The 27,728-nt window shown below is 41.6% G+C and overlaps 1 protein-coding gene across 1 annotated transcript in view; it reads right to left on the bottom strand.

Moving 5' to 3' along the window:
• Positions 1-23,117, bottom strand: part of LAPTM4B (lysosomal protein transmembrane 4 beta) — a 79,220-nt gene extending 56,103 nt beyond the window's left edge. The window contains exon 1 of the mRNA XM_047842140.1: positions 22,787-23,117. Coding sequence (XP_047698096.1) covers positions 22,787-22,885 — 99 coding nt within the window. The 5' untranslated portion in view covers positions 22,886-23,117. The remainder of the gene's footprint in view (positions 1-22,786) is intronic.
• Positions 23,118-27,728: the final 4,611 nt, after the last annotated feature.

The raw sequence follows: 27,728 nt of genomic DNA, 5'->3' as shown, positions 1-27,728 counted from the left end.
TCTAGATGGTCCTGTTCTGATATTGAAATACGTTTCTGACATTTGCTATTTCAATTCAAACAATTGTGGTAAATATATTTTGGGAAAAAAACTGGATTTATTGTAAAATCCTATTTGCCTAAGAAATTTTGTAAATCAGTTCACCTATTATGTTCCCAACATTCTTCTTGAAACTGGGTTATACAACAATGAATAACACGCGGTCCTAGCCCCGAAGATTAGTATTTCAGTGGGGCAAACACATCAACAGCCAAGTAAAATGCAGAATGCTAGAACATTCATTAAGCAATTCATTCAATTGTTCAGAAGTTCAGAAATTACCCATGAGGCAACAAACATATGCCAAGCACTATGCTAAGCATCACATCCATATTACAGCAAACACCACAAGGCAGCTTATTGTCGAGTGGGGAAGACAGTCAAACAAACCGGATGTTCGTTCAGAGTGAAAAAGAATTCTGCCGTACTAGTGGTTCAGGGAGAGGCTGAAAGACTTTGCAGGGAGATGACACTGTTAACACCACAGAGAGTAACAGACTTCTGGAAATCTTGAGAGACAAAAGATTACAGCACAAATAATTTTAGGGTATCAGACTCAATGACTAAGAATTAAGTATTAACAGACAGTCCCAGGAAACAAACACATAAAAATGAGCCACTCTTCTCGGCCCTTTGTGTTGAATTAATATTCTAGGCTAATGTTTTAAACTCCCGAAGCTATAAACCAAGGGACTACGTCCAGGTTACACACAGTGAGGGAAAAAGGCTCAGCAGTGAAATCAAAGTTGTACCTTTCATGAGTGCCACGTTTCAATAGGCAAATTTTTCAAATGTAGAAATGTTTTCCCCAAATTCAGTGAGACCCTCCTGATTCACCTTGTAGCCCACAGTGCCATCACGTTAACCTGTCCTCCTCAAGAAACCACCACCACCAGTCCCATTTTATACCACTGGAGCAGTCTTGCCTCCCCTGTGAAGTGTGACTATTATTGTATTCTGCAAATGAGCACACTCAGACTGCACAGGAAACCCCACACAAGGTCACATAGTGCTCAGCTGAGACTCAATCACTGATCCTTTGATCACAAATGTCATATATGCTCTTTTGGGGGCGCCTGGGTGGCTCGGTTGAGCATCTGACTCCTGGTTTCAGCTCAGGTCATGATCCCACGGAACTGAGCCCCACATCAGGCTCTGCATTGACAGTGTGGAGCCTGCTTGGGATGGATTCTCTCCCTCCCTCCCTCCCTCCCTCCCTCTCTCTTCTCTCTCTCTCTCTGCCCCTCCCCATGCACTTTCTCTCTCTCTCTCTCTCTCAAAATAAATAAATAAACATTTTTTTTTAAATGCCACACATGCTCTTTCTAGTAAACAGGTTCCTCTCAAGAAGCCACCACACCCAGTTCACAGATCCCACGAACTCTGCTAACCAATCCCCTAGCACTTGCTCCGAATTCTTTTCAAGGGAGTGTCCCAGATAGCCACTCTCACTGTGACTGGAGCAAGCAAAATGAAGCCGATCTGCCACCCCAGCAGAAGCATTCCCATTTCTCCCAATGGACTTGGCTGGGTTCTCCCAATGGACTTGGCTGGGTTCTCCCAATGGACTTGGCTGGGTTCTCCCAATGGACTTGGCTGGGTTCTGATTTTCACCCTCAGGCTGAGGCACCATTATATGCTCTCACAAATATAGAGCCCATGTAATTAATGAGAAAGCTGTCTGGACAGTGGCAGAGGATGGTCGCCTAGAGGAAGCCAGCTAGGGGAATGCTGTCCAAAGAGCCTCTGGGAGAGTTCAGAGTGAGGGGTGTGGATGGGGAGGACAAGCATGTTCCCTTTTATGTCTTAAAGAATATTCTGGGTCTCTGAATGTGAAAAGACAGGCCTAGCCTGCAGCCTAGTTTAGAATGGGCTATGGAGATCTAAACTCCATGCATAAGAAAAGTATCACATGCTACAGGGTTAGAAGACTGGAGTTTGGAAAAGACCAGAGAAAATATAAAGTGCAAAAATGGCTAAATTAACATTTTTATACAGCAAGCATGGTCTTTTTGTGTTCTGATATGCTTCTCTCTTCATTAGGTCTATTAGTCCCTACCTGTAGCCATCCTATTCCAACAAAGAGGATTACCATAAGATATGCTTTGAAAGACAGTTTGAAGTGATTATATTATTTTACTCTGTTTAGTTTTAATATATATAAGAGTACTTTATTCCTGTAGCTATTCATCAGGCAGAAGTGAAACTCATGAAACAGAATATCTTTACTAATAAAAGAGTCAATAACAGATTTAACCACTAGAATACAAATTTCGTATCCAGTTCAAGAACAGTGTTGTTATATTTTCCTTTACCGTTAAAATTTTCTAACAAAATAGCAATACATTCAAAACATCCCCAAACAAAACCAAGTATCAGAAATTAAAGACAAGTAAAGAAATTAAAGACAAGTATCAGAAATTAAAGACAGAAATTAAAGACCTGGGTGGCTCAGTCGGTTAAGTGTCTGACTTCAGCTCAGGTCATGATCTTACAGTTTGTGAGTTCAAGCCCTGCGTCGGACTCTGTGCTGACAGCTCAGAGCTTGGACCCTGCTTCAGATTCTGTGTCTCCCTCTCTCTCTGCCCCTCCCCCACTGATGCTTTGTCACTTGCTCTCTCTCAAAAATAAACAAATTAAAAAAAATTTTTTAAAGAAATTAAAGACAAAAAACATATACCTTCACAATTGAAACACAGCTTGGAAATCTAGAACAGGAGCTGCAAAAGTATAACCTGAAAGCTAATTTTTAAACAGTCTTGTCAAATTAAAATCAAATGCAATGACATAACCTAACTATCTCTTAGATAATAAATGTTTTCTTGGGGCACCTGGGTGGCTCAGTCAGCTGAAGCATCTGACTTTGGCTCATGTCATGATCTTGTGGTTCATGAGTTCAAGTCCCGTGTCAGGCTCTGTGCTGACAGCTCAGAGCCTGAAGCCTGCTTCAGATTCTTTGTCTCCCTCTCTCTCTGCCCCTCGCCTGCTCACACTCTGTCTCTCTCTCTCTCAAAAATAAACCTTAAAAAAAAATTTTTTTAAAGAAATGTTTTCTTCTCTGAGTAAGGTAAGAAATAATGATGAATTGTTTATATATGGAAAGGAGAAAGATTATAGTGTATGTCATAAATATTCATTACTATGAATCTAGGCAAGAGAACATTCTTGAAGGTGATGTCAATATCTGATAGTTACTTTTAGTTATAAAACAGTATCGGATTACTTTGAAAGTAGATAGCCTCTGAAGATCATAATCCCTACCTATATTCTCAAAGTGAACAAATGAAAAGATTATCTAGTAAATTATTAACTACCTGTTACTAATGTAAATACATAAATATCTTTAAGATTCTATTCTTGTTTACATACTTTAGAATATGTACTAAGATTATCTGAGAAATTCCCATTTAATTTCTAAACTGCTAGTAAGGAAAAAAAAACAGGCAAAGAAATATGCTCAGGTAAAAATAACAAAAGAATCTAAGAAAGTCTCTATTGTGATTTACTAACTTATTTTTTTTTTTAATTTTTTTTTCAACGTTTATTTATTTTTGGGACAGAGAGAGACAGAGCATGAACGGGGGAGGGGCAGAGAGAGAGGGAGACACAGAATCGGAAACAGGCTCCAGGCTCTGAGCCATCAGCCCAGAGCCCGACGCGGGGCTCGAACTCACGGACCGCGAGATCGTGACCTGGCTGAAGTCGGACGCTTAACCGACTGCGCCACCCAGGCGCCCCATACTAACTTATTTTTTAATTTAAAAAAATTTTTGTTAACGTTTATTCATTATTGAGAGAGAGAGAGACAGAGACAGAGCATGAGCAGAGGAGAGGCAGAGAGAGGGGGAGACACAGAATCCGAAGCAGGCTCCAGGCTCCGAGCTGTCAGCACAGAGCCCGACGCGGGGCCCGAACCCACAAACTGTAAGATCATGACCTGAGCCGAAGTCGGACGCCCAACCGACTGAGCCACCCAGCCGCCCCTCCTAACTTAATTTTTAAAACATTTTCAGAAAGGCTCTATGGCATTTCTCTATTATTAAAGTTTGTTCCTTATAGCCATACTCGTAACTGTTACTTGTTCTGTTCAATACCTTCTGAAGAATAAAAACTAATAGGCAAAAGTTTCAACTACACGGGCAAGATTCTAACAAAATGAATTTAATATCACAAACATGAGTTCACTAAAGCACTGCTACCAAAAGGGTGGTCTGCAGACAGCAGCTTCAGTGTCACACACAGGTTATTTTGAACGTAGAAACGCAAAACCTACTGCAGACCCAGTGAATCACAAATAAATGTCAATACAACCGACGACTGGCAAGGTAGGTGAGAGTTTCAATGTGTTAAGAGACAATGTCAACCTAGGATTGAAGTATCTTTGAACAATGAGAGCCACATGAAGATATTTTCAAATAAAAGCGGTTAAGAGCGTGCCACCAACAGAACCTCACTAAAGGAAATTTTTAATGTTTTCTTTTTAATTTTTGAGAGAGAGAGAGAGAGAGAGAGAGAGTGACAAAGCATGAGTGGGGGAGGGGCAGGGAGAGAGGGAGACACAGAATCCGAAGCAGGCTCCAGGCTCCGAGCTGTCAGCACAGAGCCTGATGCGGGGCTCGAACCCACGGACTGCAAGATCATGACCTGAGCTGAAATCAGATGCTCAACCAACTGAGCCACCCAGGCAACCTGAAAGGAAATTTTAAAATACATACTCAGAAGAGTGAACCCACACAACAGGTCTGAGGTGTGGAAGCAAATGATCATGTACCATCTACAGTTTGGGTATTAAATATCCATTTTTAAAATAAAAACTATAGTGATTGCAGAAAAAAAGGAGAATAATGCACAAAGAGAGACACAAATATATAGGTAATTCTAAGCAAACACTTACAGATCAATGTTTAGGAGCTTTTAAAAAAGACATTAATGGGACACCTGGGTAGCTCACTCAGTGAAGCGACCAACTCTTGATTTCAGCTCAGGTCATGATCTCACTGTTCGTGGGTTCAAGCCCAGCACAGGCTTTGTGCTGACAGTGGGATCCTCAGTCTCCCTCCCTCCCTGCACCCAGCCTCAATCACGCACGTGCTCTCTCTCAAAAATAAACAAACATTAAAAAAAAGACACTAAAATTTTTTTTAAATGACTGGAGTTCAAGGTCTTGTTCAAAAGAAAGGCAACGATATTATTAACTCTAAATTTTGATGAGTATACACGGTTACATTTCTTGAGTGAACAACCAGAATAACAGAAATGGAGTATAACTTCCAGAATAGCAGACACAGGGGAAAACAGCAGACTAGAGGAAAACAGGTAAGCAGCAACACAGTCCGCGTGAAAGGTGACAGCAAAGGAGAAGGAAACGGAAACAGCGACCGGAATAAATCCAGATATGTTAACATTGTTAATGTCAGTGGACTAAGTTCCGCAGTTAAAGACCAAGACGGTCAGGCTCTCCAACGCTGCTGCTCCCATCCACAAGCCCTCGTCTATGCCTCACCGCAGCGCCACACAATCGCGCAATTACGCACCAATATTTCTTTGTGTGATCATTAATTAACTTATATTAATTCTGATTAATATTTATTGCCTCTACTAGACCACAATTCGATGTTGGCAAGGACTGGGTCTATGTTGAATCACCACTGTATCCCCAGCACCCAGCACACTTCCTAACACACAGTTCTCAAGAAAACAAAAATTCTGTTAAAGGACGAGGGATGAGGGGCGCCTGGGTGGCCCAGTCTGTTAAGCGCCGACTTCAGCCAGGTCACGATCTCGCGATCCGTGAGTTCGAGCCCGGCGTCAGGTTCTGGGCTGATGGCTCGGAGCCTGGAGCCTGTTTCCGATTCTGTGTCTCCCTCTCTCTCTGCCCCTCCCCCGTTCATGCTCTGTCTCTCTCTGTCCCAAAAATAAATAAAAAACGTTGGAAAAAAAAAATTAAAGAAAAAAAAAAAAAGGACGAGGGATGAGGAAAGGAGGGAGGGAAGACAGCATCACGGTACCTTCTAGGCTTCAATTTTCTACAACTATTTTCTTTGGAGATGGGAAGTCCTTAAACCATAAGCGCAGCGAACAGTTTTCTGATCCCTAAGTTAGCGGCACTTTATCTTATATAGATGATCGTATGTTTTCATGCTGAAAGTGCTATGCGTGTGGCTTTCATTTTATCCTTTTAAAATTTCTTAAGCAGCCAATAAAAACTCCACTAATGCAGGACACCTTGGGAAAAAGGCATTCACATTGTATGCCACTTACTTTTATCCACAGTCATAACTATTTTTATGACTCATAATCATTATTTACAATTATTCATTTTTTGAATTATTAACTCCAATCTGGAAAGAGAAAATGAAGTCTTGAGAATCACCCAGTGCTGCTTTGTAGACTAGAAATTAAAGCCTTCCACAGATAGTACAGGTTGCCCGCTGAGCAACAGGATCTTAAAAATTGGGCCACCCTTTGGGGACATGTCAGACTAGTAGATGTCCCCCAAATCTTCTCTCCCCTTCTTTCACAGTCATGGACTTATCTGGATACATTAATGCCCAGCGACAGATAATATCTCCCAGTGTCCCAGGCAATTGGGTCACAGGTCTTATTTGGGGCTACTGATATATAAATGAAAGCAATGTGTGCAATTTCCATGTCACAACCTTAAAACACAAAGTTGCTTGTCCTCCATTTGTCCTTTTTCCCTTCCAGCAGGGATACTTAGGATAGCACAGCCACTCCAGCAGAATAGGCCTCTGGGGGACCTCATGGAACAGTCTGCTACCGACCCTGGACTGTTCTATGAGACAGAACGAAACCTTTATCTTGCATAAGTCCTGCAATTTGCACCTGTTATAAGACTTTACTTACACCGTAACAAATACAGAGGTTAAAGTTCATCTTAACACAAAAGAGAAAAGAACAGATAACAGAGAATCCAACGCTACCTTAAAAAGGAAGAAGAGAAAAAGACCCCTAGACCAGCGGCACTAGATGGAAGTTGGGGTAATCAAAACAGACCTCAACAGGACCATCGAAAAGCAAACCCCTCTCTTTAAGCATAGTTAGAAGACCTCCAGACCCAGCCTAGAGACTTGATGTTTGTAGCCCTGAATGTTACCTCTTCTGTGAAGCTGGACTCACCAGGTTGTCTTCATGAAAAGCAAGTCAATACTCAAATCATTCGATAATCATAATTTAGTGTCCTCTACAGAAAAAGGATACAAAGGCCTAGGGATAGGAACATTCATCTCATCAACGATTCTATTATGAATATTAGCAAATTGGCATTCTGGTTTTATATGTCAATCTACTATCAGTTGGTGTGAATCAGTCATTCAACTTTAGGGTGTTGACGAGATCCAATCTCTGGTCCAGGGAGGTTGAGGGCTCACAAAGAATGGACATCCCACCTGGCCTTGCCTAGGTGACCTCCTAAGTGCTTCTTTCTCTCCAACGTGTAACACCTTTGTGTTTGCAACCCGCAAGCCCTCTGCTGTTAGCACATACGTCAGTACCTGCTATCGTACCAAGTGTCACTGCTCCACCATCTTTGCACCATGGAATCAACTAGCCGTGTAATTTTAGCAGCTCAAGGTGAAAGAAAGAATGAATGAAAGAGCTCAACCTTACTTTTACGAATAATTTGAAATTATATTTCTTTTAAGCATTTTTTGGTGTTAATATTTTTCCCTGAGAAATAATTTTCCCTTGGAAGCTGCATCTGCAAAGATGCAACTCTAAACCTTTAAAAGTTTGTTAAAGGGGCACCTGGGTGGCTCAGTCCGTTGAGCTTATGACTTCGCTCAGGTCACGATATCCCAGTTCATGGGTTCAAGCGCCAAGTCGGGCTCTGTGCTGATAGCTCGCAGCCTGGAGCCTGCTTCTGATTCTGTGTCTCCCTCTCTCTCTGCCCCTCTCCCACTTGTGTGCTCTCTCTCTCTCTCTCAAAAATAAACATTAAAAAAAGTTTTTTCATATTCATTTAATTCATTTTCTTAATTGACATCAAAGTTAGTTAGCATATAGTGCAACAATGATTCCAGGAGTAGATTCCTTAGTGCCCTTTACCCATTTAGCCCATCCCCCCTCCCACACCCCCTCCAGCAACCCTGTTTGTTCTCCATATTTAAGGGTCTCTTATGTTTTTGTCCCCCTCGCTGTTTTTTATTATTTTTGCTTCCCTTCCCTTATGTTCATCTGTTTTGTCTCTTAAAGTCCTCATATGAGTGAAGTCATATGATATTTGTCTTTCTTTAATTTTGCTTAGCATAATACCCTCTAGTTCCATCCACGTAGTTGCAAATGGCAAGATTTCATTCTTTTTTGATCTTCTTTTGAAATGAAGATCAAATGAATGAAAAAAGACTTCATTCTTTTTTTCATCTTCGTTATCCATTCATCCATCGATGGACATTTGGGCTCTTTCCATACTTTGGCTATTGTTGATAGTGCTGCTATAAACATTGGGGTGCATGTGCCCCTCTGAAACACCACACCTGTATCCCTTGGATAAATAACCTAGTAGTGCAATTGCTGGGTCGTAGGGTAGTTCTATTTTTAATTTTTTGAGGAACCTCCGTACTGTTTTCCAGAGTGGCTGCACCAGCTTGCATTCCCACCAGCAGTGCAAAAGAGATCCTCTTTCTCTGCATCCTCGCCAATATCGGTTGTTGCCTGAATTGTTAATGTTAGCCATTCTGACAGGTGCGAGGTGGTATCTCATTTTGGTGTTGCTTTGTATTTCCCTGATGATGAGTGATGTTGAGCATTTTTTTCATGATTCTCTGTCTCCCTCTCTCTCTGCCCCTCTCCCACTTGTGTGCTCTCTGTTGGCCATATGGATGTCTTGTTTGGAGAAATGTCTATTCATTTCTTTTGCCCATTTCTTCACTGGATTATTTGTGTTTTGGGTGTTGACTTTGATAAGTTCTTTATAGACTTTGCATATTAACCCTTCATCTGATATGTTGTTTGCAAGTATCTTCTCCCATTTAGTCAGTTGCCTTTTAGTTTCGCTGATTGTTTCTTTTGCTGTGCAAAAGCTTTTTATTTTGATGAGGTCCCAATAGTTCATTTTTGCTTTTGTTTCTCTTGCCTCCAGAGACGTGTTAAGAAGTTGCTGCAGCCAAGGTCACAGAGGTTTTTACCTGCTTTCCCTTCAAGGATTTTGATGGCTTCCTGTCTTACATTCAGGTCTTTCACCCATTTTGAGTTTATTTTTGTGTATGGGGTAAGAAAGTGGTCCAGGTTCATTTTTCTGCATATCGCTGTCCAGTTTTCCCAGCACCACTTGCTGAAGAGAGACTGTCTTTATTCCCCTGAATGTTCCTTCCTGCTTTGTCAAAGATTAGTTGGCCATACGTTTGTGGGTCCATTTCTGGGTTCTCTAATCTGTTCCATTGACCTAAGTGTCTGTTCTTGTGCCAGTACCATGCTGTCTTGATGATTACAGCTTTGTAATACAGCTTGAAGTCCGAAAAAAAATTTTTTTTTAAGTTTGTTAAAACACTTGAAGAAGTGTGATCTTTACTTAAGTTTTCTTTTTCTTCAAGTAAAATGGGTTAACCAGTTTATAGCTCAAGAACTCTTAAGGCTCCAGAAACTCTACTAAGGGACAAGGGAATTGGGAGAGAAGTAGAAAGGAGTAAATTATGCTGTTAGGGCTCACATATTATTTCTGTTGGCATCCTTTCACGGTCAGTAAAGGATCTAACCCAAAGGGGAAGGGAAGGGAAAACTGAAGCCTCTTCCTTTATGGCAAAGATTCAAAGTAAGTTGACAAAATAAATATATTCTACATTTAAACATAATACACATGATAGTGTAAAACTCGTGTTGACTGCTTTAATACCTGACATTTTGTTAGTTAAGTTAAATATATTTAAAGTGAGTCCCAGAGAAGTTGATATTAATAAAACAGGTTTGATGCCAATCTTTATTTCATGGCCAGCCTATCTTTAAACGTCCTGATGAATGTCTATCATAATAAGCCACAAGCTAAAAGACATATTAAATATCACTGAATACAGAGAACTGACAGTTGCCATAGGGGAGGTAGGCGGGGGCACCCAAGGGAATTATCTTGATGAGAACTGAGAAATGTATAGAATTTCTGAATCATTATACTGTACACTTGAAACTAATATAACACTGTATGTTAATCATATTTCAATTTTTAAAAATAAATAAATATCACTGAAATTTACCAGTCAAAATTTTATAGAGCTACCTTTGATCCTTTATATTAGGTTGGGGCAGAGGGTACCTGTGCTTTTTGAAAAGGGCTCATTGGAAGTGCCTAGGTGGCTCAGTTGGCTGAACATCCAATTCTTTTGATTTGGGCTCAGGTCATAATACCAGGGTTGTGGTATCGAGCTCCACATCTGATTCCATGCTGAGCGTGGAACCTGCCTGAGGTTCTCTCTCCCTCTGCCCTTCTCCCCTTCTAATAGAAAAAAAAAAAAATTGTAAGTAAAAAAACTCAGAAGGGCTCAGTGGAGATCTCTCAAAAATCAAGTATCCCTCACTACCCAAATCTATTTGATTTCTGAATTCAGATGGGGAAAGTCTAGATGTCAAGAGAGACTTATGTCACTAACTGCTAAAAATTCCCATCCATATTATCCGCAGCCTTAGCCAATGAGAGACTGGTGCTAGAAAGAACCAGTATCTTCTATACCTCATATCTGGAGGACTGTAACACATCCTTTCTAGTTTTCCAGCCACCTAAAATGGCCTGCTATTTTAATATTCCTTAAAAACTGAATATTAAAAGCAACTAGAGGAAAGGACTTGGTTACATTCAAAGGAACCCTCCACAAGACTTTCAGCAGATTTTTAGCAGAAACCTCGCAGGACAAAAGGGAGTGGCATAATATATTCAGAGTGCTGAAAGAAAAAACTTCCAACCAAGAACACTAGCAAAGAGTCCACTCAGAAGTGAAGGAGAGGTAAAGGGCTTTCCAGACAAGCAAAAACATAAAGAGTTCATCACCACTACACCAGCCTTACAAGAAAGGTTAAAGGGAAAAGAAAGGGCACTACTTAGTAACAAGAAAACATGTGAAACAATAAATCTCACTGGAAAGATAAATATATAGTAAAGGTAACAGATTATTTATAAAGCTAGTATGAAGGTTAAGAGAAAATAGTAAAAATACCTTTGATTACAATAATAAGTTGAGGAGTATATGTGTCAAATGTGACATCAAAAAAAAAAAAACATGGCAAAGGGTAAAAATGTTGAGCTTTAGAATGGGATCAAACTTAAGTTGTTATCAACTTAAAATAGACAGTTATATATAAAAGCTGTTATACATAGGCCTTGTGGTAACCACAGAACAAGAACCTATAGTGAATACACATAGATAAAGGGAAAGGAATATATGTATACCTCTAAAGAAAGAGAAAAAAGAAACAAAGAAAAACTACAAAAACAGTGAACAATTAAAAAAATGGCAATAAATACATACCTATCAATAATTACTTTAAATGCAAGTGGACTCAATTCTCTAATCAAGACAGAGGGGCTGAATGAGCCCCATCTATATGCTGCCTATAAGAAACTCACTTTATTTTTTTTAAGTTTATTTATTTTGAGAGAGAGAGTGAGACTGAGAGAGAGAGAGAGAGCAGGGGAGGGGCAGAGAGAGAAGGGGAGAGAGAATTCCAAGCATGCTTTGCATTGTTAGCACAGAGCCCAACTTGAGGCTCAATTCCCATGAACCTTAAGATCATGACCTGAGCCGAGATCAAGAGTCAGATGCTTGAACAACTGAGCCACCCAGGTGCCCCAAGAAACTCACTTTAGATGGTAAAGGCACACACAGACTGAGAGTGAAGGGATGGAAAAAGAAACTCCATACAAATAATAATTAAAGAAAGCTGGAGTAGCTATATTTACATCAGATAAAATAGACTTTGAAATAAAAACTGTAGTAAAAGACAAGGTTAGTACATGATAAAGTGGTAAATCCGACAAGAAAATATAATATTTGTAAGTATTTATGCATTTAACATAGGAATACCTAATATATAAAGCAAATATTTATAGATCTGAAGAGAAAAACAGACACCAATACAATAAGGGTCAGGGATTTTAATACCCTACTTTCATCAATGGATAGATCATCCAGACAGAAAATCAATAGGAAATACTGGCCTTAACACATTAGACCAGATGGACTAACAGATATATACAAAACATTCCATCCAAAAGCAACAGAATACAAATTCTTCTCAAATGCACATGGAACATTTTCCAGGACACATCATACATCAGGCCACAAAATAAGTCTTAACAAATTTAAAAGGATTAAAGTCATATCAGGAATCTTTTCTGACCATCGAAGTATGAAACTAGAAATTGATTATATGAAAAAACCTGGAAAATTCACAAACACGTGGAGATCAAACAACATGCTACTGACCAACTAAATAGTCAAAGAGGAAATTAAAAAAAACTTTATCTTTTTTTTTTAATTTTTATTTTATTTTTAGTTTTTTTTCAACGTTTATTTATTTTTGGAACAGAGAGAGACAGAGCATGAACGGGGGAGGGGCAGAGAGAGAGGGAGACACAGAATCGGAAACAGGCTCCAGGCTCTGAGCCATCAGCCCAGAGCCTGACGCGGGGCTCGAACTCACGGACCGCGAGATCGTGACGTGGCTGAAGTCGGACGCTTAACTGACTGCGCCACCCAGGCGCCCCAAAATTTTTTTATCTTAAAATGAACACAAATGGAACTATAACACCAAAATTTGTGAGATGCAGCAAAAGCCTTCTAAGGGGAAAGTTCACAGTGATAAATGCCTACATCAAGAAAGAAGTCTCAAATAACCTAACTTTACAACTCAAAGAACTAGAAAAGGAACAAAGCCCAAAGTTAGTAAAAAGAAGAAAATGATATAGGGCAGAAATAAATAAAATAGACACTAAAAAGACAACAAAGATGATCAATGAAACAGATCTGGTTCTTTGAAAAGATAAACAAAAGTGACAAGACTTTAGCTAGACTCGCGGGGGCCGGGGGGGGGTGGGGGGGGGGGGTGGGGGTACTCCAAATCAAAAATGAAAGAAGAAATGTTAAAACTGATGCACATAAATACAAAGAACCACAGGAGGCTGCTATGAACAATTATTTGCCAACAAATTGGACAACTTACCAAAAAATGAATGAATTCCTAGAAACCTACAACCTACCAAGACTGAATCATGATGAAACAGAAAATCTGAACAGGCCAATCGCTAGTGAGGAGACTGATTCCTTAACCAAGAACCTCCCAACAAAGAAAAGGCCACGATCAGATGGTTTCACTGATAAATTCTATCCAACATTCAAGGAATTAATACCAACCCTTCTTAAACTCTTCCAAAAAATAGAAGAGCAAGAACTCCTACAAACTCATTTTATGAGGCCAGCAGTGCCCTGATACCAAAGCCAGACAAGTATACCACAAGAAAAGCAAATTACAGACCAATATTCCTGATGAACATAGATGCAAAAATCCTCGAGAAAATGTTAGCAAACCAAATTCAACAATATATTAAAAAGAATCATATAGCATAATGAAGTGAGATTTTTTATCCCAGGGATGTTAAGGAGGGTTCAACATCCACAAATCAATGTGCTACTTCATATTAAAAAATGAAGGATAAAAAATCATATGATCATCTCAATATATGAAGCAAAAGTAATTGACAAAATTCAACATCCACTGATGATAAAAACTCTCAACAGAATGGTTACAGAGGGAATATACGTCAACATAAAAAAGGCCACATATGACAAGCCCACAGCTTACATACTCAGCAGTGAAAAACTAAAAGCACTGATCAGGAACAAAGCAAGGATATCTCATTCTCACCACTTTTATTTAAGACAGTATTGGAAGTCCTAGCCACAACAATTAGGCAGGAAAAATAAATAAAAAGCAAGTAAAACTGTCACTATTTGCAGATGACATATATAAAAAACCCTAAAGACTCCATCAAAAAACTGTTAGAACAAAGGAATTCAGTGAAGTTGGGGAATATAAAATCAATACTCAAATATATGTTGCATTTTGGGGTACCTGAGTGGTTGTCAGCTGGGCGTCTGACTTCAGCTCAGGTCATGATCTCCTTGCTCATGAGTTTGAGCCCCGCATCAGGCTCTCTGCTATCAGCACAGCTGCTTCAGTTCCTGTCTCCCTCTCTCTCTGCCCCTCCCCCAGCTCATACTTTCTCTGTCTCAAAAATAAATAAAAACATAAAAAAAATTTTAAAAATATGTTGCATTTTTATTCACCAATCCTGAGCCATCAGAGATAGAAATAAAAAACAATCCTATTTATAACTGCACAGAAAGGAATATAAAAACTAGGAATAAGTTTAACCAAGGCGATAAAAGACCTGTATATTTAAAATTATTAAGGGACATTTGGGTGGCTCAGTCAGTTAAGTGTCCAACTTTGGCTCAGGTCATGATCTCACGGTTCGTGGGTTTGAGCCCCATACTGGGCTTTGTGCTGAGAGGTCAGAGCCTGGAGCCTGCATCTGATTCTGTGTCTCCCTCTCTCTCTCTGTCCCTCCCCTGCTTATGATCTCTCTCTCTCTGCCTGTCAAAAATAAATAAACGTTAAAAAAATAATAAAAAAACTGAAAGAAAGTAAATAAATAAATAAATAAATAAATAAATAAATAAAATTATTAAGACATTAATGAAAGAAATTGAAGACATAAATAAATGGAAAGATATTCTGCACTCATGGATTGGAAGAATCAATACTGTAAAAATGTCCACACTACCCAAAGCAAGCTATAGATTCAATGCAATCTCTATCAAAATTCCAAATGTCATTTTTCAAAGAAATAGAACAAATAATCCTAAAATTTGTATGGATCTACAAAAAAACCTCAATATTCAAAGCAATCTTGAATAAGAAGACCAAAGCTGAAGGCATGATACTCCCTGATTTCAAACTGTATTATACAGCTACAGTAATTAAAACAATATGGTATTGGCATAAAAACAGACACATATATCAATGGAACATAACAGAAACCCATGTATACATGGTTAATTAATTTACAACAAAGGAGCCAACAATACAGAGTGAGGAACAAAGTTTCTTCAATGAATGGTGTTCAGAAAACTGAAGAGCTAAGTGCAAAAGAATGAAACTCAACCACAATCTTATACCACACACAAAAATTAACTCAAAATGGAGTAATGACTTGAATGTAAACCATAAAACTCCTAGAGAAAAACACAGGCAGTAAACTCCTTCACAAGGTCTTAGTAATGATTTTTTAATCTGACACCAAAGAGAACAACAAAAAGTGGGACTACATCATACTAAATAGCTTCTGCACAGTAAAGAAAAACCTCAACAAAATGACAAGGCAACGTACTGAATAGGAGAAAATATTTGCAAATCATATATATGATTAGGGACTAATAGCCAACATACATAAAGAACTCTTACAAGTTAATGGCAAAAATCAATCCAATTTAAAACTGGGAAGATCTGAATAGACATTTTTCCAAAGAAGACATATAGATAGTCAGCAGGTACATGAAAAGTTGCTCAACATCACTCGTCATCAGGGAAATGCAAGTCAAAACCACAATGAGATGCCATCTCACACCTGTTAGAATGGCTATTATCAAAAAGAAAAGAAATAACAAGTATTGATGAGCATATAGGGAAAAGGGAACACTTGTACATTGGTGGTGGGAATGTACTATGGAAAGCAGCCTGGAGGTTCCTCAAAAAGTTAAAAATAGAACTATCATATGATCTAACAATTCCACTTCTGAGTATTTATCTTAAAAAAAAAAAAAAAACACTAACTTGAAAAGATATCTGCACTCCCATGTTCACTGCAGCATTATTTACAATAGCCAAGCTATGGAAACAACCGAAGTGTCCATCAACAGATGAATGGATAAAAAATGGCATGATATATATATTGAGGCTACACACACACACACACACACACACACACACACACACACACACACATATTGAAGCATGAATGGACCTCAAGGGCATCATCCTAAGTGAAAGAAGTCAGATTGAGAAAGACAACACCACAGGATCTCTCTTACATGTAGAATCTAAAGAACAAACAAAAACAAGCTCAGAGAACAAGTGGTGGTTGCCAGAGGCAGGGGGTAGGAGGTTAGAGAAATGGGTAAGGGGTGTCAAGGATAAAAAGAAAAAAAATACAGTGCATTACAGAGCAAAAAAAAAAAAAGAGTCTTACACGCGGCGGGTGGCTGCTTTCATTCTAACACCCTTGTTCGTAATTCTTTAATGCCTCCCCACTGCCTACAGAATAAAATCCAAACTCTGTAACCTAGTATTTCAGTCTTTTACACTCTAGTATAGTAGGGAAAACACTAGGCAATGAGGATTATATAAGTACTGGGTATCAGCCCAAATTTTGCCCTAGACTTATAGACTAAGTCATAGCATCTGACACCTAAAAAGGAACTATCAATCTTAAATGAGCATATCACCACCTATCCTATCTGAACCCCAGGGCTGTTTCATGATCTAAATAAGAGTAAATGTGAAAGCCCACTAAAAACTATCCATCATTCTACAAACACAAGCTGTCGATTTTACTACCCAGTATTACCAACCAGACAAAAAAAAAAAAAAATCAATATTTATCACACCAGAATTTCTTGGGCTACAAAAAGAACCCATCAGGCTTGAGTCCACAAGCATCCTGGGACTTTCAAAGTGAACTGGTTGGTCATTTGAAAGGTCAGGTCGTAAAGCTAATGAAATCAGTTTCTCTGACCTCTTTAATCCTTTATAATCTGATATACGGCCAACTACCCCATGAATGGGGTACAAAGAGGCATTCAGTATGTATTTGCTGAATGACTAAGTTCCTAAAATACACTTGGATGATGATGAAAAGGATGACACATACAAAGGGTTACTCATCCCAGGTGTCAAGTTCAGATGCTTCCAACTACCAGTACCACCTTTCAAAACACTCTAAGAAAATCACATGGTAAAACAATGAAAGAAATTACAAAGGAAAAAGTATTGTTTAAGTATGTCAAGAGGAATGCAGGTTCTGATGGTAAAACATATTCTATATGAAATGGGGGCTGTAGCCTAAGGAGGGGAGCATTGTTCCTGTCCTCTTTCTCCCAGTAACAGTCTCGGTTTCTCTGGGAAATTACTCATCCCTCTGCTCTCAAACGGGAGAGGGTTTTGAGGAAAATTAATCCTACTCCTGGCTCACATCCCTCTAATCAATAGTTCAAGAGCAGGAGAATATCCCAGAACTACATTTATCCGGATATTCTAGTCACAAAAACCTGGTCTGCTTGGTTTAGGGGTGGACAGGTAACTTACATTTATCAAATCAGAATGAATCTCAGGATTTAGGGCTTAAGCAATGGCTTGCAAAGGAGGGTAACCAGAAAAGGAAGGGGTGGGAAACAGGGGAAAGACGTGGCAGAAACCACTGTGCTGTTTAAGCCAACTGAAGTTGGCTTGCAACACACAGGTCATGAAATTCAGACTTCCCTAGAATAGAGGACCAAAGTTCTTAGAAGTAGGCTAACAAGTTCATATTTATGTTTGAGAAAAATACTTCAGGGAACTGCATCTATAATAGACTGAAAAAAAAAATGGACTGTTGATGGCAAGGCTAGAAGCAAGGAGACCAGTTATTAGACTGTTATAATAGCCAGGTGATTGCTTACGAGAGCCTAAATGAGGAAAATGTTAGAAAGAAGAGAGACCAGAATAAGGAGGTAATCACAAAATCAATAGGACATGGCAACAGAATAAAGGAAGAAATTAAGGAAGGTGGCAGGAGAAAGGCGTCTAGCCGAGGAGTCTAAATGGACGGTGAGAGACAGACTAGAGTATAGGCGAATGTGGGGAGGCAGTTAATGGACTCAGGTTTAGAACAGGAAGTTTTGATGAAGAAAGAATGGAAACCCCAGAAGACTACATAGCAATCAGCCTGCTTCAAGTACTCCTTTTAAATTACGAACCCTCTGGAAACCAGGACAAGTCAGCCTTCATGCTCTGTGAAGATGGATAATCATCTTATTTGTCTCTCTGAAAATGTCTGTAGTTATTAAAGGTTATGTAAAAATTCAGCTTCTTTTCAGGGCAAGAGATTAAACTGCCTTTCAAAAGAAACAAATACAAACCTCTACCTCACACTGTAACACAAAAATTAATTAGAGGTGGATCACAGACATAAATATGATAGCTAAGCCACAAAGTGTTGGAAGAAAATAGAAGAGAGTATCTTTACAATTTGGGAGTAGGCAAAGATTTCTTAGAATACACACAGTACTAACCATAAAAGAATAAACTGACAAATTGAACTTAAAATTTAAAACTTCTATTCACCAAAATATACCACTAAGAAAATGGGTAGATAGCCACACACTGGGAGAAAATAGTCACAAAATGCAGAATCCAAAATATAGAAAGCTATCTTACAAATCATTAAGAAAAAAAACAAAACCCTGGGGCACCTGGGTGGCTTAGTTGGTTAAGCGTGCAACTCTTGGTTTCAGCTTGGGTCATGATCTCACGGTTGGTAGGTTGGAGCCCCACATCAGGAGCCTGCTTGGGATTCTCTCTCCCTTTCTCCGCTCCTCCCCTGCTCACGCTCCCTTGCTCTTGCTCTCTCACTCACAATAAATCAACTTAAAAAAAAAAGTCTTAAAAAAAAAAAAAAAAAAAGACAAAACTCAAATAATGGGGCGCCTGGGTGGCTCAGTCGGTTGAGCGTCCGACGTTGGCTCAGGTCATGATCTTGCGGTTTGTGAGTTCGAGCCCCTCGTCGGGCTCTGTGCTAACAGCTCAGAGCCTGGAGTGTGCTTCAGATTCTGTGTCCACCCGCCCCCTGGCCTCCACCCCACCCCTGCTTGTGCTCTGTCTCTTCCAAAAATGAATAAACATAAAAAAATTTTTTTTAATGGGCAATAAATAGCACTTCACAAAAGATGATATAGGAGTGCCAAATAAACAAAGATAAACTGTTCCACATCATTAGTCACAAGGGAAATGCAAATTAAAGCTACCATAAGCTGCAACTACATACCCACCAAAATGGCTACAGTTAAAGACTGACCGCCCTAAATGTTGACAAGGACATGGAACAATTGGAACTCCATAAGTTGCTGGCAGAACCACTGTGAAAACTGCTCAGCAGTTTCTTATAAAGTTAAATATATTTCTACTCCATGACCAGCAATTCCACGGCTAGGCATTTATTCTAGGGAAATAAAAACATATATCTGCAAAAAGTCTTGTGCAAGAATGTCCAGATCAGCTTTATCTATAATGGCCCCAACCTGGAAACAACCCAAATGTCCATCATCTGGCAAATGGATAAATAAATTGTGATTTATTCAGACAATAAAATAATACTCAGCAATACAAAGCAACAAACTACTGATATACTCCAATTAACATGAATGAATTTAAAAGATGCTGATGCTAAGTGAAAGAAACCAGATACAAAAGAATACATACAGTATAATTCCATTTACATGAATAGGTAAAACTCACCTTTAGGGTGGGGGTGAGGCAGTGGGAGGGATTAACTGAGAAGAGGCACAAGGGAAATTTCTGGGGTTTTGGAAATGTTTTCTAGGTGTGTGGGTAACACAAGGTGTATGCATCTGTCAACTCAATGAACTGTACACTTCTGTGGATCTCACCCTATGTAAATTATGCCTTCATCAAAAGGAAAAAATAAAACAAAAAAATGATCTCTAATAGAAATACCTGAAATCAACATGCTTCATTACTAGACTGAAGGAAATCTTTGTTATTCCAAGGCAAAAACAAAACACACACCAACTTTAAAAATTTTTTTAACGTTTATTTATTTTTGAGAGACAGAGCGTGAGCAGGGGAGGGGCAGAGAGAAAGGGACACACGGAATTCGAAGCAGGCTCCAGGCTCTGAGCTGTCAGCACAGCATCAGACACGGAGCCCGAACCCACAGAACGGTGAGATCATGACTTGAGCCAAAGTCGTTCACTTACCTGATTGAGCCACCCAGGTGCCCCAGAAAACACACACACAACTTTTAAAAGGTAGAAACAGGGGCACCTAGGTGGCTCGCCAGTTGAGCCGACGCACTTGATTTTGGCTCAGATCATGATCTCACCGTCTGTGGGCTGAGCCCAGTGACAGGCTGGCTCTGCCTCTGCACTGAGAGTAGGGAGCCTGCTTGGGATTCTCTGTGTGCCTCTCTTTGCCCCTCCCCCAAGCACTCTCTCTCTCAAAAATAAATATAAAAAAATAAATAAAAGATAAAAACAAGTGGAAACAGGCAGACTAAAATATCACTCAGACCACAAACCAACCATGGAATTTTATGTAAATCACCTATGCTCTCTTGGCCTCTATTTTCTCATCTATAAAATGGGGTAAGAAAATCTACCACACCAGGAGTATGTAGACATCAAGATTATGCAAAGCATCTAGCATGTACCTGGCACACAAAGCCTTAGTAAGTGGTAGTGGTAGGAGCAGCAATTAGAAAATGCGTTAAAAAGACCCACTTTACCCATCTGGTGTAAGAGTTCCACTGAACTCTTATTTGAATATCTATGCACAGCCCTATCCTTTTTTCATGACAACTCTTCTCCCGTCTGATAACTGACCCTATTCCACCCAGATGACAGGTGGGGTGAGAAGGGTAGGGGAAGGAGCGTGAGATGCCTTGCTCTTCAGTGACCCTGTTCCCTCATCTTAAAAAAATGTTCATGGAAGTCAAAGTTATGGAAACCAAATTATATTTAAAGGTATGAGAGAAACTCACTATTAAAAAAAAAAAAAAAAAAGGTCTAAAACTGTTTCATGAAATGCAAAAGACTTTTTATGAAGATTACCAGTACTATAAAGTCAGGTTTCTCATTTATTAGGTTTACCTAATGTAGCACTCTTACATCTGCTAGAAAGCTTTCTAATTATCGTTCAAAAGGCCATGCCGTTTCCAAATGTTAACACATGCACAGCAATAGCTACTTTCCACAAAGAGCATGTTCAAACAGTACACAAAGCATGCAGAGTACTGTCCTTTTATCACACTAGTGCTGTCTAGTTGGATTACAGCCAACAACAGGGCTCAAGTAGATTTATCTTTCCTGCAGATCATGTAGTACATTTGCCTAATGCAGTGCCCTAGATTTTACAAATTACATTTACTGATGTACTTGCAAGTCTGCAGACTTGAACATTTTCGAGGACGCAAGACATTTATATAAAATAGTATGTCTTGATCATCAATAAAAGCACTGTTTTGAGGCCACCTACTATCCTTTTGCTGGAATTTAAAATTTCCGTAAAGCATTTCTTGGCTTTTAGCAAAGTCAGGGTTGAGCCAAGACGCTGATGTTCTCTCTGCGTTCAACTGCACAAAAAGAATCCACACATACCAAAGATCTGTTCGAAAGCTTTTAAGGCCAAAAATGTCTATTGTGTGGCCTGTGATAGGCACTGACTAAAGGAAACTTGAAACTATAAATAGGACACAGAACACCATATGCCTGGGGGAAAATATTTTGCTTAAAATGGCACAACGACACAATTCGACATGATGTTCATATTATGTCAAAAAAAGTGAGTATGAACCAACAAAAAAACCCTCTGACGATTAAGAATTTATTCTCACGAAAAAGTTCAGTATGCCATCTTAATACCATTTTTAAGGGATTTCCTGATGATGCAGTGGTATTCACTGCAAAGTGGCTCGGGTCTAACTCTCCAACATGATGTCACAAAACCCGAAATGCAACGGAATCCGATTCAGTGTTGGCGCAGTCCGGGGGTGCCAACAATCAACCTGGAGGAGGCATACAGGGCCAGAAAGACTCCATCAGGTTTCCTCAGTGCCCCCTTATAATCAGTGCTCCCCATACAAACAAGTTCTTAAAAGCTCCAACCTAAAAAATAAATAAATAAAAATTAAAAAAAAAAAAAAAAAAGATTTGCCTGCAGCGTCTGCTAAGAAAGGTACAGGGATCACCTGTCAATGGGCAGGAAAGTAAGTGGGTGTAAAATGGCTTCCCCGGGCACACTGAAACTGAAACGCAGTAAATCCTGGCAAATCCCTTCCTAGAGTAAGGGCTTCACACCAAACGTGTGGAGGGACGCATTCCCGGAGCGTGCCAAGAACCCCCAACCATTCCTCCTCGGGACCCGAACGCGAGCTGAAGACCGGACAGCAACCCCGAGGCCGGGATGCGAGCTGGGAGAATGGGCAAGCCGGGGCTGCAACCGCGACCACAGGGGTGGCAGAACGCGCCCCGTCACCCCACGACCCAGTCGCGGCGCGACTAAACACAAAGCCCAACGGGTGGTGAGGAGAAAGAAAGGAATGGAAAACACGTGGTCCGCAGATCCGATCAGGGCTCTCCCGGCCACCAAGTGCACTTTTACCGGAAGCGGGGGAACCCGCCGCAGCCCGCACGGCCCCCGACTCTGGGCCGTGGCAGGACCCCCGCCACAGGTTGGCTGAGCCGGGGATCGCGGACAGGCTCGCGCACAGAATTAAGTTTCTAATAATACAACTTTAAGCGGATTAGCGCCGGCGTTGCCCAACGCCGAGGCCGCACTCGGGGGCGTGCAGAGTGCAGCGGGCGCATGGGCCGGGGTCCCGGGGTCCCGGCGTCCCGTGCCGGGGGTGGGGGCTCGCGGCGCCGGCGCCTCCGCCCCGGCAGGTGCGCCCCCCGCGCGTCGCCTCGCTCACCAGGTACCAGACGCCCAGCAGGATGGTGCCGGTGCGGACATGGCAGCACAGGCAGCAACTGTTGGAGTAGAACCGCGTCCAGGGCGCGACCATCTTCATCGCTCGGGCCGCGGGCGCCGTGGCGCGAGCGCGCGCCCAAGTTTGCAGGAGCGTCGGCCGCGTCGCTCGGGGCCCGCCGGGGGCTGCTGCCGGCTCCCCCGCCGCTGCCGCTGCCGCTGCCGCTGCCGCTGCCTGCCCGGCTCCCCCGCTTGCCCGTGGCCCGCGCTCCGCGCCTCTGCCGAGAGCTCCGAGCGGCTGCGGCGGCCGGACCCTGCGCTCCGAAGGCTGCGGGAGGAGGAGGAGCGGGAGGGGGCGGGGCGGGCCACGTGACTCGCGCTCGGGCTCGTGATGTCACCGCCGGCTCCAGCCAGCTGCGGGCGCCCCGGGCCGGGGGTAAATAAATCAATCATCCTGCGCCCTGGGCCGGTCCCGGAGTGGGCCCGCGGTGGAGTTCCGGGCCTCTCCTCTCTCCTGTGGTCATTTGTGTAACTCTGTCACGGGTTTGAGATTCTTTTACAGTCTAGCTGGTTGTGGTTTCTCCCCTTCCACTTCTATTTGGCAGATAATCTGTAGATGCAAATGCTATCACTGTTATCTTGCGAACTGGAAAGAGGGAAAACTGCAGGGTGTGATTCCGGTCAACTGCAGTACTTTGAACCGCTGTTGGAGTCGCCAGGAGCAATTTGTCTCCTCTTCCCAGCTCAATTACTGTGGTAGTAGTAACCTTTTCCCAGAAAATAGGATGTGTGTCAAGGACATCCTCGCTGAGCTTCGAGTAGCATTTTTAATCATGACTGCAGCTCTAAAGAAACAATCATAAAGCCAATTACTGCCACAAGGGCTCTGAAGGACACAACATAGAGCGTTAAGAGGTACTGAAAGAAAGGACTCCAGTTTGGAGTTATTTCTTCCCATCTGTTGTTTTTTCTCAAAGCGCCCTTGTCCTAGGTTAGCCTCTAATCACCGTCTAAGCCAAGCATCTCAGATGAGTTAGATCATTAGCGCATGTCAAAGTTTCATTTCAGACTTGGAGCAAGAGAAAAATTGGTTGGATTTAAATTTCTTAAGGACAGGTTATATAGGAAGGAAGGAAGGTGTTAGATGAGGCTGTTTAAGTGCAGGACTAGTTAGTTTTACAAGGCTGTAAAGCTGTTACATTCTTAGTGTATAGCTTAAACCTGGATCCAGAGGGACCAGAGAGGCATCCCCAGAGATGTCAGGTGTGGGCCCTTAATTGGAAATTATAAGTAACATCATTGTGGGAGATAATCAGAAATAAGGAAGAAGAAAGATCAGCTTTTGTTTTGCTTTCTCACTAAGAAGTTCTGTTTTCTCTCACACAAGAGAGAATTTTCTCTCTGGGGTCTTCCATTTAATGTGTAATTGTAAGGGCACCTGGGTGGCTCAGTCAGTTAAGCATCTGACTTTGGCTCAGGTCATGATCTTAAGGTTCCTGAGTCTAATCCCCTGGATGGGCTCTGTGCTGACAGCTTGGAGCCTGAAGCTTGCCTTGGATTCTGTGTCTCCCTCTGTCTTTTTCCATCCCCCATTTGCATTCCATCTCTCTTTCTCTCTCTCAAAAATAAAGATTAAAAAAAAATTTTAATGTGTAATTATAGCCATAACCATTTTTAAATTTTATATTTATTTATTTAGTTATTTATTTACTTATTTATTTTACTTTAGAGAGCATGAGCAGGGGAGAGCAAGAGAGGGAGAGAGAGAATTCTAAGCAGGCTCCACACTCAGCATGGAGACTAACGCAGGGCTCTATCCCATGGAATCAAGAGTCAGACACTCAACCGACTGAACCACCGAGGTCCCCCCAATTATACCCATAGCCTCTCTTAAACTTCTGTGGGACAAGCAGGAAGTGCACTGAACAGGAAAGGAAATCGTGAATCAGGATGGGGAGTGCTACTTTCCAAATTCAAACTGCCAGCATGTTCCTAGAGTTACCTCCAGCTTTGCCCTCCCCACCAGGATTTCAGATTCGTTAGGTAAATGATTCATTGACTAAAGGGAATTTCATATTCCACAGAGCTTGCTATTCAAGAGCTGAGTTTACAGACGGTTGCCAAAACACTCTAGATAAGAAGAGAGACAGAGAGTAGAAAAAAACCTGGCTGGAGCAAGGAGATAAGGAGAGAAACAATACATCTGCAAGCAAAGTTTATGAAATAAAACTTGGAGTTATATTTATTTGGATGCAAGAGGATTGGGGGGATTGGCAAAAACAGACAAACAAAACCAAAGAAAAAAAAACCAGAGGCTTCCCACAGAACTTAGTCACAGCTGGGTTACATCCTCAAACAGCAGCATATGTAACTGGAATACGGATTGCAGGGGTACAGTTATGTAGACAGGTCACCTTGTTTTCATTCCCTAGGCACGTCAGCATCTGGGGTCACACTTGCTCTGTTTTCTGTAAGAGCAAAGGGCGACAGCCTGCGTGACCTTGGTCAGTCACTCACCCCTCCTCTCCCATTCTTCTGTCTCCACGGTACCTTCATCACTGAGACAGGGAAACTGAAAGGTCTCCATTTTAGAAAGGCTCTATGCCGGATATTTCTCTGCTAGTCTCCATTTCCTCATACTCCATACTTCACCTTGCATCTGAGTGAATCAAAAAAGCTGTGTTCCCACTCCACCGGGGGAAGCAAGAAAGTTAATCATTCTACTACGAGTTTCATCCTAGGCCCCTAAACACCTGATAACACCTCAAAAGAACCGAATCCCAAACATATTCCAGGACAATTAGCTTCCAACAAACCTCCATCAACAGCATTGGCATCAATCCCCCCACCTTCAGTGATTTGTGGAATAACATCGTTCATTTGCCTGACACTTGCCTTTGATGGGACCAAACCCTGGGTCCCTGGGGGAACACGTACCCTGGACCCCTTTCCAATATAAACTCCTAACCCCAAGTGATGGAGAGGCCCACATCTCCTTTTCTGAGTCTCCCAGACGCACCACCTGCTATACTCTATCACTTACACTACTCAATAAACTCTGCTCTCACTTCCTTCTGGCTCACGTTTGATTTCCATCCTTGGTGATGCCAAGGACCCTTTGGAGTGGTCCTACAGGGACCCTCTGGGTCCTCAGACTGGGCCTGCCTACATCATGACCAAATTTTATATATTTATTTTTTAAGTTTATTTATTTATTTGGAGAGAGACAGAGACAGCGTGACCGGGATGGGAAGACAAAGAGAGAGAGAGGGAGAGAGAATCCCAAGCAGGCCTCGCACTGTCAGTGCAGAGCCTGATGCAGGGCTTCAACCCAGGAACAGTGAGATCATGGCCTGAGCAGAAACCAAGGGTTGAACGCTCAACTGCCTGAGCCACCCCGACGCCCCCATCATTACCAAATTAAAACCTTACCATTAGGACTTGAGGCCTTGCAACTTCTCTGTCACCCAGGTCCCTTCCCTTGCCTTCTTGTACTTCCCATTTTTCTCTCCCTGTATCCTCCCCGGGCCCCCCTCTTCCAAGGGCGGGTATTTTCCAATGAACTGACAGAAACCTTTTCTTTCCATCAGATAAAGCCACTCTTGTTCCTTTTTCAAATCTCTTTTTCTCTGGGACGAATTGTATTTCAGACTATCGGCGAGTGACCCAAAATGCCCAGGGTTAATTTGAGTGATGACTATTTGTAAGAAGTAAAGACACAAAGGCTGGAAGATGAGAACACTCTGCTCCTGATCCCAAAATTGACTGTGTAGTCTACAGCACAGGTCACCATGGCATTAGTCAGAACGTGTGCCGTGTGCCATGCGCCGAGTATCCCTACAGATTACAACAATGCAGTGGGAAAGCCTAGCGCCATCAATTACATTAAAACAGGGGGGAGTTAGCATTTCAATTGGGCCTTGTAGGGGTGAATAGAATGTAGACCAGGAGCACAGATATAGGGGATGGAAGAAACACTTGATCTTGATCCAGGACTTGCATAGGGCCAGACACTCTTTGGAAGTAGGGAAGGTCTCCCTGGAGCTTCTTCTATGACCTGGGCTAGGGTCTGTCCCAGGAGAGACCTCAGGAACCCCCTTAAAGGCTGAGAAATTCAAAGAGCTGCTACCATGTAGCTCTCCTGAAAAGGAAAAAGGGAGGCAGCGCCTTCCCTGGAGGAGTTGGAAAAGGAATCCACGTGCCTATGACAGAGGGTGTTCTTGAACGTCTTCCTCAATGATGTAAGTACTGCTCAGTCCTTGGTGGTTCAAAAGAAAACCTTATAGGTCTCCTCATGCACTCTCCAAATAAACCAGGGATCTGTTCATTCATGCAGTCATGAATCTGGTGAATGGAAACTTAGCAACTACCTCCTTGAGGCTGAGTGTGGCTTTCAGCTCAGAGAACATGAGACACTTTCTACCTAAAGGGAACTCACAACTTACAGAGGAAAATGGAGAAATAAACGGAAAATAACATGAAAGCAAGATAAATGCCACTATATGTTTAGCACAGGGTGCTAGGAGAGCCCCATATCTCAGTTTTGGGGAGATCAGGGAAGGGACATCTAGGTTCACACCTGTGAAGTAAGTTGGTGTTGGCCAGGAGAGAGACAGAGGGCAGCCCCAGACAGGATGGGAGCAGGATATGCAAAGGCCCAGCATCTGGCAAGCTCACAAGTTTAGAAACAGCAAGTACTATGATAGCTGGGAGTTTACATTTGAAAGGAAGGAGGTCAGAGTAGAAAAGATGGGGCTAAGGAAGTTTTAGAGCTGTCAGTATGGGGGCTGGGGGGGGGGGGGAGGGGGTTTCATACCAAGCTGCACTGAGAGGTCTGGAGCAAATCTCCTAAGGAAAGTGGGGAGCTTCTGAACTACTGAGAGTTTCATAAATATTAAACCCATATGCCTCTAACCTCAATTAATGTCACAAGGTACATACAAACG

The sequence above is a fragment of the Prionailurus viverrinus genome, chromosome F2 (assembly GCF_022837055.1).
Source record: "Prionailurus viverrinus isolate Anna chromosome F2, UM_Priviv_1.0, whole genome shotgun sequence".
NCBI classification, from domain to species: domain Eukaryota; kingdom Metazoa; phylum Chordata; class Mammalia; order Carnivora; family Felidae; genus Prionailurus; species Prionailurus viverrinus.
The sequence above is the reverse complement of the archived record's forward strand: the minus strand, read 5'-3'. Positions and strand labels throughout refer to the sequence as shown.